Consider the following 16048-nt stretch of genomic DNA (forward strand, 5'->3'; position numbering starts at 1 on the left):
GTGAATTCACGTTTTATTCGCAGAAATTATTTTTCCCTGTATGTCATGTTACAACATTTGTATTTCTTGAAAGCAAGTTTATAAAAAACATGAATCAGCCCTTTAAACAAAGTTTATTGTACTTGCTGTAGGTACCTATAAAGTATACAGGGTTAAAGGGTAAGTCGACCTAAATCCTTTAAGACGTGATAGTTTACATCATTCCTGACTGATTTGACCATGGGACCCCATATCCCAAACTTAACCGTTTTCAAATTATCGGCATTTTAACTTTTTTGATAAAATTTCCCATTTTTTTGGCTATTTCTCCCTTGTTTTGTCTTTGGTGGCTAAATTTTGTTTTGTTTTTGCTTTTTTGTGTAGTAGATTAGTTGCTTTATTATTTAGAAAACTAAAACTGTAAATAACTGTACCAACTGAGTCGTAGCAGACGATCGAATGTTAAAAAAAGTAAATAAATTTGTGATAAGTTGTTTTTCTTTGTAAGATATTTAAAAAAAGTCTATGACAACTGTTCTGCAAATGTGCGTTAAAATATCTACAATTCTTCAGCTTTCTGATAAGGTATAACATGATAGGGAATAATTTGAATTCTTTGCCAAAACATCGATGAAGTACTACAAGGTAGTAATAAGAATATCGATATTTAAGCTTCAAATTTAACTTGAGTCAGATAACAAAATAAAACAAACTGGTTCACTTCACTTCAGAAGGAGTGTCAGGGAGTGGCTTTTTTTGAGTGGGGAAAATCATCCAATGTCTTCTCCCACCTTGAGCGAGGCGAGAGGGAGTGTCAGACTCTTACTGACTAAAAACCACCCTGTTCCTACTCCTGCTTTTCGAGCCGGAGCCCCGGTAAACCCGCTAAGTAGTCCGCAGCTCCGGATCAGGCATCAGCCCTACTGGGCCCCATCTGTGGTGGTCTGATGGCTCTTTGAGGCGCACACATAAAAATCCATAGGGGTCAGGTCTGAACTTCTAGCTGGCCACGGTACAGGTCCGCCTCTCCCGATCCACTTATTGGGATAATTAGTGTCCAGTGCGGGCCTGCGGACGGCGAGCAAGGGTAGCTCACCGCCCGAACAGAACCAGACCTGTGCGTGCGACGCGTAGCGTTCCGCGCGCGCCTCAAAGAGCCATCAGACCACCACAGATGGAGCCCAGTAGGGCTGATGCCTGATCCGGAGCTGCGGACTACCTAGCGGGTTTATCGGGGCTCCGGCTCGAAAAGCAGGAGTACGATCGTATGATTTTTAGTCAGTAAGAGTCTGACACTCCCTCTCGCCTCGCCCAAAGTGGGAGAAGTCATTGGATGATTTTCTCCACTCAAAAAAAAAAAGCCACTCCCTGACACTCCTTCTGAAGTGAAGTGAACCAGTTTGTTTTATTTTGTTATCTGACTCAAGTTAAATTTGAAGCTTAAATATCGATATTCTTATTACTACCTTGTAGTACTTCATCGATGTTTTGGCAAAGAATTCAAATTATTCCCTATCATGTTATACCTTATCAGAAAGCTGAAGAATTGTAGATATTTTAACGCTCATTTGCAGAACAGTTGTCATAGACTTTTTTTTAAATATCTTACAAAGAAAAACAACTTATCACAAATTTATTTACTTTTTTAACATTCGATCGTCTGCTACGACTCAGTTGGTACAGTTATTTACAGTTTTAGTTTTCTAAATAATAAAGCAACTAATCTACTACACAAAAAAGCAAAAACAAAACAAAATTTAGCCACCAAAGACAAAACAAGGGAGAAATAGCCAAAATAATGGGAAATTTTATCAAAAAAGTTAAAATGCCGATAATTTGAAAACGGTTAAGTTTGGGATATGGGGTCCCATGGTCAAATCAGTCAGGAATGATGTAAACTATCACGTCTTAAAGGATTTAGGTCGACTTACCCTTTAACCCTGTATATAGTATTTTTTCCCTTTTAAAAAAAATGCAGAGTGAAGAAACATCAGTTTTCAATTTTATCTGCAAACATTCTTATTTCTTATCTCTCTTGCAAACAACTTGTTTTATCATCTAAAATAGATGGCCATCGGTGCATTACATCTTCTTATCTTTTTTAAAAACAAAGAATAAAACTAAAAAGGCATGCACCAAGCTTTAATGAAGAAGAAAATCTTTTAACAAGGGCAAAATATCAACTAACAACTATTGTTCAATTTGAATCTTATACCATAAGGCCTTATAATATCGAGATCCCTCAATAGAAACTAAATCTGCTACAGGATCTCCGCATGTTGAATCCTCCACTGCTACAACCCACTTCCTAACTGAAAGCAGTGGACAAATAAATAAACAGAGCATGGAATGGTACATTCCCTAAGACGTGACAATAAGTCCCAACATATCATAATGAATATCTATTGCAGCACCCACACTTGTCAGTACAACGAGGAAGATGGTACCATGCGCATGTACCTGCGAGGCCGGCCCGTGGTGCTGTACGGGCCCAGCGAGCATGAAGGCCTGGACCCTGCGAAGGTCGCTCCACCACCACAGAGCAAACTGAAGCTGGAGTGGGCCTATGGATACAGGTGAGGCTTATATGGTAATTACTCTTTAGGAAACTGGGTGTGATGCCCGTTTCGTAAGTTTGGAAAAGGAAGGATCCTTCGATAAGGTGAGGTGGTCATGTCTAGCCTGGCGGGCTACTACCCAACAGTTGTATGTTAGGATTTTCTATCCGTGTCACTTCGGATTTTAAACGTACCATATTGTACACTTGGGAGCAAAGAAACGGAGCCATCTTTTTTGCATTTTAAAGAACCCTCTGTAGCTTTAAACATACACAATACACTCTCATTTTAAAGGTGATAAAATTGCCTTTCATAACATACTTTACCAATTAATAACGTATTTGTATCAAAAAATATTTATCAAGCAATGAAAAATTAAAAAACGATTGTTGGGTCGTTTCTTTACTTCCAAATGTATGTGCGTTTCCACAACGTATAGACTTTGTTTATACAAACTTCAGGTTTTACGCTGTCAAACATCATTCAAATCACATTTTAATCTATAACGTATTCCCCACAAATACCACAAAACCTTCCTGTTGAATAATTAACGAGCCTACCTCATGCCAGACGATATCGACCACAAGCTTTCCAAGGTCAAAGATATTCAGATAACAAATCCATTAATTTATATTTTAATAATACATGTAGTAATCGTAATGGACACAGGACAGGTAGAAATGTGTCAGACGAAAAACAACCTTATTGTAATAAAAATATATCGCTTTCTATGTCATGTCCGTAGTTATTTCTTGGTAACATGATGTCATACGATAGATACGGTCTAGACAAATAAATTGATCAAATAATTGAGACGTATATAGAACAAAAAAAATGTTGCGTTATAAAATTCATGGTAAAGGAAAATTTATCGATGTTGTTCAAACACTATTATCGATAGCCATACAGTTCTGTTTGATAACATTGTCAACTTTTCCCTATACACACATACGTACAAACATTGTTCCATAAATAAACACAATTGCATTGCTAAATGTAGCAATGTATTTGTGTTTATTTACACATTGCTACATTTCGCAAAATGGGTGGGCTGACCGATAGTCATGCGTTTTATCAGTTTGACTCTCTTTGGTCAAAGTCAAAGCGTTTTATTTCATTATCCATCAGTCTGTCTCAATCATTAAGAAGCGTACATTCGTATAAAAAGGAATGCACAGAAATCTTTACTGATACCTACTCAAAAATAACCCTCCTTTATTGGCACTCGGTTAAAATGTATTATCGCAGTCTCCAAATGATTCCCAAAAGCCAATCTTGTGTTAACCACACTAGATAGTCGGTCGTAAACTGATTAAAAGATAGACCGCGCATAAACTTAATAGTATCGGAGAAATCATGAGCTCGAGAGCTATTTATAACAATTAACGCTTGGTCAGTCAAGCTTGGCGAGACAATTATACAGATCTTTGTTAATAAAGAACGGAAGAAAGTGTTATGAATGGCATTTCTCTTAAAATTGTTGTAAACAGCTCAAATACCAATTGCTTACATTACATCACCGCCTTTGGCATAAACTTCTCGATTGACAGATAAGATTGCAATCTAAAAGTACGCAGTTTTTATCTGAAAGTGCAGCTCGCTGGCCTTTTTTATGGTATAAGTCGGTAAATGAGCAGACGAATCACCTGATGGTAAGCAATCGTCACCGCCTTTGGACACCCGAAACACCAGATTACAAGTGCATTGTCGGCCTTTTGGGGGTTAGGAATTTAAGGGTTGTTGGGGAATCGGGAATTGGGAAGATTGGGATTTAAGTAATTGAGCCTCCGGTAACATCACTTCAATATTTGATATGTATATGGACTACAAACCTGAATAAATCGTAATGAATACCTACTTAACAAGTAATTATAATAACAAAGGCCTAGCTTAGTATTAGTACCAACATAATTAATTCGTCGCATTGAAGTAAAAGAGTTACTTTAGTAAATTAAATGTCACACGCGTTGTTATTTTATCACCTGTGGGACTTCAATGTACTATTAATCTTTTAGACTGGTCATTACGTAATTTTTACAAGGTCAATGTGAACAGGTCAATGCTGAAAGAACTCGTTTCGATGAAAAGTTCAGTGAGGATTACCAAAATGGGTAACAGTGTCAGATTGTCAGCCATATGGTGAGATAATTGGCACATGTTACCAGACTATAAGGTTACAAATTGCAAAATGCAATGTGCAATAATGTATTTGACGTTCAATAGTGCCTTCCCGGTCTAGCTCTTGGGCATATAAAAATCAATTTCTGTTCGTTAGTTTCGCTAAAACTCGAGAACGGCTAGATCGATTTGGCATGTAGGTCTTGATTATTTTTGGAAGTCCGGGGAAGGTATAAAAGGTGAGAAAAAAAATTGACTTTGACTTAGACTTTATAGAGATACTAGATATATTTTTTTAGATTCCAGCATCAATATGAATGCACAGGTATTTATGTATTCTTTGTCGGAATTTCCATATCACTCTATTATATACCTTAATAGAATAAAATAATACATACAATAGGTATCAAGAACTAAAAGAATCTCATAAAGAAATGACTTCTTATCAACACAATGCGTCATAAAGCAGTTAATACATTTCCGTAAGAGTCTGCCTTAAACATTATCGCCAGTAGCTCTATATTGAATGAAATTCATTGACCAATTTACCAATTGTGGGCCAAGCAATACCCGCCTACATGCGATCCTAACTTGGAATTATTCCAAAACACGACACCGTGCTGCAATCATCCCTTTTAATGACAGTCATTATGTGATGTCGTACCTTCGGAGTGTTTATCCAATTAGGAGTAATTGGTGAACTGTTATAAGCTAATTTGGTAGTCCAAATATCTCTCTTTTTGTGATAATTAGTTATTTAAGTACCTACTGAAACCGTTTATCTATAGGCCCGCAGAATAATATGTCACCCACATTTGAAAGCGTACACATTACATACATGTACTGATGTTCATTACCAACTTTCTAAAACTGTGTGGTAAATATTTAACAAACAACATGATAAAATAAGTTCCATACTACAAAATTAGACTACAACATGAAAACTCAACAAGCTTTTTCTAAAGAATTCTTATACCGAAACTAAATGATATCCCAGTACAAAACTGGCAGCCATCTTGCCAACAATTACCGACTGCTAAGTCTGTAGGAAATTGCGCTTTTGTCTTTGAAATACTGCAATCTCCTCCATTAACCCAAGGCAGCTAACGCTTGGTCACCCAAGCTTTTCAACGAATTGAGTAATAGCCTCTGTGTCACCACCGGTAATTTAAATGTCTTACAAATAGTAGACAAATACTTTGTATTTATCATATTGATCTGGGTTGATTACCAATGTGCGTATCTTAATGTTTATGGGATAAATTGTACCTAATTTTAAACGCCAATGGATAACATAAATGTAACGACATCGCCAAAATAGGATACTTCTCAATTGACCAACTCCAATGCCGACAAAAGCCTTGAATTTGATTGGACCAAATTATTTGAGACACTTCAGCACTCAATTTAGGTTACATTTCATAGAAACACTATGAATTTACCGGCTGTTGAACCTACAAAAACAATTTATTTAAGCAGAACATTGAACTAATATGCTAGTTGTAAAACACGCAACTTAATGTAGGACATGCTAGTACCACACGAAATACTAAACCTATTCCAGTTGTGGCTCAAGGTTTGACCACTACCAGCCGCAAACTACACGATACCTATATCGCAAACAAAATAATACTGAATCTTTGTATTGTGTCTTGTATCCATGTGGTTCGTAACATGTGTCGTCTTAGAGCACACTTTGATAACAAAGATAAATCGTTTGCATCAAGAAGTGCAAACGATCTATCTTTGCACTTACACACCCAAATATGTAACTGACATAAACTTGCGATATTTACCCCTGTGATCGCTAGGTGAACGATTCAAACTTAAGTACCTAAGATAACTGGATACATTCTCGACTGTTACCTGGCCCTACCAGTTTAATGGACGGATGTAGGATATTCAAGATGAATAAAATAATATTTGTATTCCTCGCTCTATACAAAGTACGCATCTTCAAGTTAGTTCTTGCTTCTATTGTCTAGTGTACCTACAGTTTAGCCCAGATACGTGTTTACTACGAAACACGTCCAGTTCCGCGAGAGTACTCGAAGACTAGTTCCTTTCAAGGCCACTGGCCACTAACAATCGGCTCGGTTAAAACAAAAACAACAATTGTACTGTAATCTTGATGTTTATTGTAATTTGTAATTACCACAGTATCTGAGTCACTACAGTTTTTTACTAACTAACTAATGGTGCTACACGAATCATTGTGTATTTTGGCGTATTTGGTAGCAACCATAGTTATGTTTGTGGAGATACTCGTACATAAGATTTTGTTCTTAATGTTCTGACCACAAATGGTTCACGAGTCTTTACCATCGTCATGCCATCGTGTGGCAATTTTCTGCTGCTTTGCAGTTCAGTACCATAAGTAAGTAAACATAAAAACAACAATTTGTTCCACTTGGAAATTTTCCAAAGTGTCATGTCCAACAAGGACAAGCAAAAAACATTAGTTAGGTACTCTAAAAGCTTACTGTGAAAACATTCCATCAGCGTCTAGCTAATCAATCAATATATTTTCTTTAACTACAGATCGATAGTCCTTCAAGAAGAATCGATAATCTCGTGTATATTTAATACGCTCACTTTCAATGGTGACCGTCGTCTTGTCTATACGAATCGATAGCTGGGTGAGGTAGGTGACTCATCTGCCGTTACACTTGACCACTCAACTGAGACCGCGACCTTGTATCAAAAAACCAACCGGGAATACTGAACTGCACTTTCCTATGACTCAGGTGCAAAGCTACTACGTTTCCTTGGGAAAAAATACTAGGAAATACTCGAAAAAACTGTTGGCTGATTAGGTGTAAAGGATTGTGTAATCTTATGAATGGTTATTGTCATTTTATTAGGCGTTTTTAGTTGCTTATAGTATAGGCGAGTATGATGGTAAACAAAGCATATTTTTCGGAGAATACTTGGAGCTCTGTTAAGTCTTATCCTTCAATTGTAGGGGCAAGGACTGCCGCAGCAACCTGTACCTGCTGCCTACTGGCGAGATCGTGTACTTCGTGGCGGCGGTGGTGGTGCTGTTCAACGTGGAGGAGCAGTGCCAGCGCCACTACACCGGCCACACGGACGACGTCAAGTGCCTGGCCATCCACCCCAACAAGCTCATCGTGGCCAGTGGCCAGTGTGCCGGCCATGACCGGCTTGATGCCAGGGTAAGTGCTACATTCTAGCCATGCTAAATCCCTATTTACGTGGTTCATAGTTCGTCATCCAGTATGTATGTGAAGTTTTTTGGAAACAAAAATCGTAAAGGAACCTGTAGTTCAGTAGCACTAGTAACATTCTCTGTAGATAACCTAACTGCAATCCTTTCACGAATTTACATAAACCAATCAATTATGAAAGTAAAACGATGAATTTCACATAAAATATTACACCCGCAGCCCCACATCCGCGTGTGGAACTCAGTATCCCTGGCGACGCTGGCGGTGCTGGGCGCCGGGCACATAGAGCGCGCCGTGCAGTGCCTGTCCTTCTCCCGCGCTGATGGCGGCGCGCTGCTCGCCGCCGTCGACGACGGACCCGACCACACCATCTCCGTCTGGGACTGGCAACGAGCTGATAAGGGACATTGTCTGGCTGAGACCAAGGTAGGAGAGAGTCTTTTGATTCAGAACAGTAACGATTTTAAAGTTTACTTTTCCTCTGTCATCTTTGTGTTCATAATTATCGTTAAATAATAAGTCATTACGTCTAATTGACTGTGTAAAATAATGTGCGCGTAGCTTATTGTGAGCCCCAGACTGACACGAAATCAGTCGAATGCCCTCAACAAGTTTATATGAGTAAACCGTAAATATTATTAACAATAATTTAAAAAATTCCAGTGCTCAGTAGACACGGTGGTGGCGTGCGAGTTCCACCCGCTGGACCGCAACCAGATAGTGACCTGTGGCAAGAACCACATCGCCTTCTGGACGCTCGACCAGACCAACATGCTGTACAAGCGGATGGGCGTGTTCGAGACACGGGACAAACCCAAATACGTCACCTGCCTCGGGTTTAACCATAATGGTGAGTGGACAGGATCATTCATTTATAAAGTTCCGTGAAATAAGATAATAAGTGGTCATTAGTATTACGACTATAATATGGATTTTAAAAAAAAAAAATAAAATGTATAACCTACTTTTTAACGGTTTTGTTTTTGTTAATGCCAAAAGAAGGTGATATTTTTTTTAAATAATATTTCGACATTAGAAATCCATCTAAAACCACCGACCAACAAAGTAATGTTCTGCAACAAACACCTAACGCAATCCCACATTTGCAGGCGACGTCCTATCCGGCGACTCAAGCGGCAACATAGCAGTTTGGGCCCGTGGCACCAACACGGTCGCCAAACTGGTTCGCGGGGTCCACTCGGGCGCAGTATTCTCACTATGCGCACTGAAGGAAGGCGGGGTCCTCTCGGCTGGAGGCAAGGATGGTCGTCTGGTACTGTTTGGGCCGGACCTGAGTCCCACGGGACAGGAGGCGGCCATAGAAGGCCATTATGGAGGAGTGAGGGTTGTCGCCGAGGGCAGAGGTGACCAGCTCTACGTTGGGACCACTAGGAACTGTATTCTGCACGGCGATATGCAGCTTGGGTTCTCGCCGGCTGTGCTTGGTGAGTTGTTTTGTTTTTTATTGTAATTAAAAATGTTGGTTCTTGAAGTCTTGAGTTTGTTAACTTTTTTCTTTTTAAAAAACGTTGCCTCACACTAGGATTTTCTCCTGTGTCGTGGGTGCGTTTACAAACATACAAGTTCACATACACATGACACCCAGACCCGAAACAACAATTTGTGGATCACACAAAGTGTTGCTCCGTGCGGGAATCGAACCCGCTACACGTTGCGCGGCAGCCAGTTGCCCAGCCACCGCGCCAACCGTGCAGTCTCAACTCTGTAACGATGATAACAAATTCAACTATGTTGTTTTCATAGATGAATTGCCAGGGTACTAAAAGAATATTGTGTGTTCCTTAGGCCACGTGGACGAGCTGTGGGGCCTGGCGGCGCACCCGTCGCTGTCCCAGTTCGCGACGGCCGGCTGGGACCGACTGCTGCAGCTGTGGGACGGACTCTCGCACTGCACCGTCTGGAGCAAGGACATCGAGGTACTCACCAATTATTACTGCACATTGCTGACATTCATTTAAGACATTTTTAATGTACACAACGTTAGTTTTCGAGGATTTAAATATACTCAGTTCCTTAAGGGTCCACCAAGGAAATCCTCTATTTGTTCCCTGACCAATCTTTCACGTTGTTACGTAGGAAACCATGTCGGATTCAGCAGTGGAAGTTTTACGGCTGATGAAGAGTTGCTTTAAGGTGAATATTCCGATCGCCTTTTCATACATTTTTCGTTCACGGTATACTCTCCGTACATAGACACTTTTTGCACAAAACTAATCACTTTATCACTTTTGTACGGTCAAGAATCTGCATATAACTTTTTGGTAAATAATTCGCATTATATATGGAGAAAAACAGTCTTGAAAACCGTGAAAAATTTGGCATTTCTTTTACTAGTGTTAGTGCAATTTGACAATCAAACATATCGGAATGTCTGGATAGGTTATAATATTAAACGCTAGATGGCGTGCACCCGATAATGCAAATTTGAAGAATCATTACTAATTTTATAACAATAGTTTTCATTAAAAAACATTACAATAATTTAAAACTAACTATCGTAAACGAAAATATAAAACATTGTGGTCGTGTGTGAAAAAAATGTTAGCGTTAGTTATTATTATTGTCACTGGCAACAATAAAAAATTTTAAATTCGTTCGTAGACAAAATACGATGTTGCCGTTCCGTCGAACATGACCTTTGACACGTTGCCAAACTTATTTAGTACCATCAGATGGTTGACTTGAAATAAAATACATTTCGAAGAGTTTGCGTAGCATTACGCTAGGCTTTACGCGCGGAATTTCTTGTATGTTTTTGATCAATGAAAATTCATTGATTCGAAGTAATATTTCTTGTATATATTTCTTTCCAATTTAATATGATTATTGCAAAGTATTGTAGTATATGTTGTTTATAAGTAAGTAATTTTATTTCAAAATAAAAATACCTACCAACTAATAAATATTAGCAAGTCAGCCCGTGAGTTTAGCTGGCTATTACAAACTAAAATCCTCATATTAGAAATCACCGATCGATATTATATTGTTTTCTCAGATTAGTAATACAAATAACTTTGGACGGACAAACATTAGTATTATTTGTCACATTATATTGCGTCTGCTACATGAATCCCGCGCGTTCCGATACACTCAAAATCAGTTGAACGGACGGTAAAACAAGTATCTTTAAATTTCTAATGTTATAGTAAATAGAGTATAATTATGTAATATCATTTTATGATTTTATTATGGTTGTTCTGCAGCGATTTTTCAATTGATGTTATATCATAATTTGGGTAAGTAAAATTTTATTGCTATAATTTTTCTGAATTTCGGAACGTATTTAATAAATTCTGTTTTATCTATGGTATGGATATTTACTTTGCAATAATTTTCATGACATGAGACTACATTTTGCTGCAATTACAAGCGATTTGATCTGGTTTTGTTATAATTTCGTTTCAATTTTATGCGAATAGGTACTGAGTTTATAAAAGTAACATAATATTGTCTTGTACTTATATAATTAGTTTTTGTGTATTTCGGATTCCGTTTACATCTAGGTACCTACTATGTCGGGGTCCTACGAGAAAGCTGGCGTATCAACGCCACGAATATTCAGGCGCCCGTAAATCGTCAAAACGAGTGAAAAGCGCATTCAGTTGGATACATGTGGACGACAAGATAGTAAACCTGTAAATTATAACTCAAGTTGTGGCCAGCTTCATTGTAAACAAACTTTAGTTTTCAAGTACGTATAGAGTCATCAGTTGTTGAGCCATCTACATGTAAACTTAGAACTCTTTTAGTAATAAGCGTTTCATCCCTCTTCTTCACATGACCATACCAAGAAAAACGATTTCCTTTCAATTTTGCTCTATCATTGGATAATAATGTTCTAGTTATGAATAAAAAGCATGAATATTACTATCAAGTAAATTCTATTGCATGTCCACTTTATAATTTATTTTAGCATCTTCTTACTATAATATTAAATCTATTTCAGGTTCAAGGACAAATGCGTGTCAGTAACATGGATGAATGCTACTTCATATGTTTTATTTCAGTCAATGAACCTTTGACTGTTATAGAAGTTTGTCGAGATAATATAATGACTTTATCAGCAATATGATGCCAAAGTTAATACACTTTTTTAAAGAATGTATTCTGCCAGAAATAGTTTTGAGACATGTTCAAAAAATGCGAAATGTATACCTAGGTATGAAAGGTACACAATTTATTTTTATTTTATTTTATGATTTCCATTGATTTCAATATATATTATATTTTTTTCTTGTGGGATATTGTTTTCATCCACATCAAAAGTTAAACACAAAATATACTAATTATAGTAATTTTCTTTCGCAGCAGCTGTGTAGCGGTAGTTTCCAGGCAATAATGAGGAAGGATGAGTGAAAACAACACAACAAATGTTTTTTTATTGTACTATTATAGTAGTGTGTTTAGAATCTACATTATCAATGTTTACAGTCATGTTTTTTTTGATGTCAGAAAACTGAAATGGTGTACTCGTCGTAATGAACATAATGTTCATAATGTGATATGAATACATTGACCTATTTTAAGGTTTCTGAAACACAAAACGGAAAGTTGTTGCTTTTTTATTTCCTTATGTAGTATAGTGATTATGGATGCTTAGATATTCTCAAACATTTTTCCGCTTTGATTGCAATCTATTATTCTGGTTGCCTTGTTTATGAATTATAGTTTTGAATTATTATTTTGAATGAGATTATTTTTTAATAATCAGTCACGTATCAAGCATTCATGTCACATAAATACTTGTAATAATTGCAGGTTAGTATATACATTCTATTAAATAATGTATAAGATAATAAAATAAAACTGTCTTACATTGCATTCTTGACATTCATTTTATTCCCAAACTAGTGACCCGCCCCGTTTTCGCACGGGTGCAAAATTATCAGTTTCCCTACTATAATATACATGTATTATACATATAAACCTTCCTCTTGAATCACTCTATCGATTAAAAGAAACAGCATCAAAATCCTTAGTGTAGAAAGCATACATATGGATATAGGGACAGAGAAAACGACTTTGTTTTATGCTATTTAGTACCTAAATATAACACTACTTATACCTTTTATTTTTAGAACATAATAGCATCAGATGGTGTTCTTTAGTTCCTAATCCCCAAGACATAATTTCTACAGGTACCAGCCTATTAACTTTTAAATGCACGCCATCTAGTGGTTAATTTTGAAGAAAGGTTGATTTTAAAGTAGGCGCTATGTCTATGTGTGTATAAATGACTGTAAACAGAGTTGGATATTAATATTTCGCTTTTATGGCAAATCGGATGGGTTTTGAGGCGATAATTTGACTAATTCCGATAAAGTGGGATGCCTGATTTTCGCATTTCTATTTCTGTTACTTAATATTGTTCCAATGACACTCAAAACAACATAAAACTGAAAATGTTCAATTCAGCGCCATCTATCGGGAAACGATCCATGAAGAGCTCGGAACATTTACCTTAAGTCTTTGACTGCCAATAGAAAACTGTTGAAGACAAATCCTCCGTAAAGGTCGGTCACCGGTGACCACCACGGCGTTCAATGTGTTAAAAGCAAAACTATTTGGTAAGACATAGTAAGTAATCCATAACTGACTGTGTACAGGAGCGCGCGCAGTGCGTGGCGTGGTCGAGTGACGGCGGCGTGCTGGCGGTGGGCTGCCTCACCGGCAAGTGGCGCGTCTACGACCCACACTCCAGGGACCTGCTCGCTGAACATACTGACGGGTACCGTACCTGTCTACATACACCAAAACAGCACATAAGCACATAACATTTTACACATGTCAACTTTTTTATGATCCTCGACTAATTTCGAACCATAACGGAACTCATAATCATGAGCTGCGTTAGCGATGAAAGACGTCGTGTACCCAAGTATATTCGGTCGGGCATCTTCAAATAGTTAACATAAATATGCCAAAATATATTTTTTAAAATAAATAATCTTATTTTTGTATCGACTATTTAAAAGCAAGTGATTAATGTATATTCCCTTTACCTACTACAGGAGTGAGCCAATCCAAACGATCCAGTACTCTCCGGACAACTCGATGGTGGCTCTGGGCTCTCGGGACAACTTCATCTATGTCTACCGTGTCGAGGATAATGGCGCGCGGTACAGCCGACTTGGGAAGTGCCTTGTAAGTTCATATACCATACTTTATTTTCTACTTATTGTATCCACTAAAATAAAATTTACTGAATGATGATAAGTTCTTAATGAGACAAAATTCCTATGTACTCGTACTATAGAAATAAATAAAAAAAACATAGTAATGTTGTGTTACAAATTCGTTGTTTGATATTAAACATTGTCTACGGTGTCTGTAATTTGTAATAAACATTTTCATATCATTCATTATTATTGAAGACCTTGTATTTGTAAAAAACTAATCATTTCTTTATCTTATTTAATTAATTAATTAGGTAGTTACAACCATTGAATTACAGTAACCAATCAGGTACTTTACATGTAGATCCAGGTAGAAATTGACTTTTAAATAGATATATACTTATTATTACTACATTTTTATTACTATAATAGAGTAAAATAGTTAGTAGAATATTGGATTTGGTAAACTGTATGACTAAATTGTAATAAGTAATATTGTAACTTGTACAATTTCACGCGACTTTAGTGCACGGAGAAAAAGCGTAGAAGGGTAACATAACATTCATATTGCATGTTTACTTTAAGCCATAGATCGCTTACAGGAACTTAAACTTACCTTGTCATGTACTTATATCCCTTTTCCAGACTGGAATGCTATATAACTGTGAACGTCAGCATAAAATTATATCTGCTAAGCTTTATACTGATACTATGCTTGTCCTCTTGGTCCCAAAACCAAGCAAAATTCAATTTAAATGAATACTGGAGAATCTTACCTGAACTGTTGAAAAATCCAAATAAAATCTCGTAATAATGCTACTTTATTTCGAGTGATTTTCGGTTTTCTTTTTCACAATAGATAAGGACTGCCAAAGTATTTGATACCCTATTAAAATGTCATTTATAAACATCGAGTGATATATTTGGATTTTTCAAATGCTAAAACTTTACAACTCATATGAATTCCCCCAGCATTAATTTCCTTCAAGCAAATATACAAAGTAGTGCGAGGTAGTGCTATACATGTATTTCTACCATCATATACAACATATCTAAGACTTGTTACATAATGTCTACAGGGCCATTCTAGCTATATAACTCACTTGGACTGGTCGGAGGACAGCCAGTACATCAGGAGCAACTCCGGAGACTATGAGCTGCTTTACTGTAAGTATATGGAACTTTTTCTAGTTTAATCTGTGCTTTATGGTAGTTTACTGCAACAGCGTATCTTACGATATAATATCAGGCGAGGCAATAAATGACAAAAACCACTCTATTTACTTACCCCCCCCCCCTCTTCTCAATCTTCCGAATCCCCGATTCCCCAACAACCCTTAAATTGAATTAAAGGCAATACAGTTGTGTTCACCACCATCAGGTATTTTTGAGTTTATAGCGGATAGACAAACAGACCTTATAGGGAAAGACAATTTGAATGGGAATCAAGTGTATTGTCATTAAAATCTAGCGTGTATAACAATTTACAGGACTATACTACCATTCACCATAATATAATCTATCTTTCACAGGGAACGCCACAACCTGCCGCCAGATCCCGCAGCCGACGTCGATGCGCGACGTGGTGTGGGCGACCAACACCTGCCCCATCACGTTCCAGACCATCGGCGTCTGGCCCGAGAACGCGGACGGCACTGACATCAACACATGCACCAGGTATAAGGCACACCATGGCATTACATTGTTCTTTTTTCGCGACTTACTTGGATCTGATCATATCGGATTGTCAGATCTTCAGAAGTTAAAATAAGGGAACTGAAATGTAATGCCAATTAATTCTCTTGACAATATTTGTACCTATAGACTGTATTTTTTATAAGTTATATTATGATGAATTTTATAGGTCCCACGACAATCGGTTGGTGGCTACGGGCGATGATTTTGGCAAGGTGAAGCTCTACGCTTACCCTGTAACCCAGCCTAAGGTTAGTAATACTTGGTCATACTTAGCACAAGGGCTGGCTAGCTAATTCAGTCGCTAACTTTACTAACTCATGAATTCCTTTATAAGATTCTTAACCTTATTCTTCTGACTCGGGGACCTATT

General features: G+C 37.5%; 1 protein-coding gene and 1 long non-coding RNA gene across 17 annotated transcripts in view; both read left to right on the top strand.

Annotated features, from left to right (window-relative positions):
• LOC118267389 (echinoderm microtubule-associated protein-like 2) overlaps window positions 1-16048 on the top strand; it is a 64832-nt gene that overhangs the window by 46982 nt on the left and 1802 nt on the right. For all 14 annotated transcript variants that reach the window (XM_050694269.1, XM_050694273.1, XM_050694279.1 and 11 more), the window contains 11 exons: window positions 2391-2555; window positions 7621-7831; window positions 8063-8269; window positions 8507-8693; window positions 8953-9288; window positions 9650-9780; window positions 13471-13592; window positions 13876-14008; window positions 15060-15147; window positions 15513-15657; window positions 15845-15926. In XM_050694269.1, the coding sequence (XP_050550226.1) occupies window positions 2391-2555; window positions 7621-7831; window positions 8063-8269; window positions 8507-8693; window positions 8953-9288; window positions 9650-9780; window positions 13471-13592; window positions 13876-14008; window positions 15060-15147; window positions 15513-15657; window positions 15845-15926 (1807 nt within the window). The remainder of the gene's footprint in view (window positions 1-2390; window positions 2556-7620; window positions 7832-8062; window positions 8270-8506; window positions 8694-8952; window positions 9289-9649; window positions 9781-13470; window positions 13593-13875; window positions 14009-15059; window positions 15148-15512; window positions 15658-15844; window positions 15927-16048) is intronic.
• LOC126910754 (uncharacterized) lies at window positions 11107-12414 on the top strand. 3 transcript variants are annotated; one of them, XR_007705361.1, is made up of 3 exons: window positions 11107-11555; window positions 11811-12032; window positions 12173-12414. It is a non-coding gene; the product is annotated as an uncharacterized LOC126910754 (long non-coding RNA). The 3 variants fall into 3 exon arrangements; XR_007705360.1 differs by having other exon boundaries at window positions 11811-12023; window positions 12173-12396; XR_007705362.1 differs by having other exon boundaries at window positions 12176-12190.

This window comes from Spodoptera frugiperda, chromosome 6 (genome assembly GCF_023101765.2).
Source record: "Spodoptera frugiperda isolate SF20-4 chromosome 6, AGI-APGP_CSIRO_Sfru_2.0, whole genome shotgun sequence".
NCBI lineage: Eukaryota > Metazoa > Arthropoda > Insecta > Lepidoptera > Noctuidae > Spodoptera > Spodoptera frugiperda.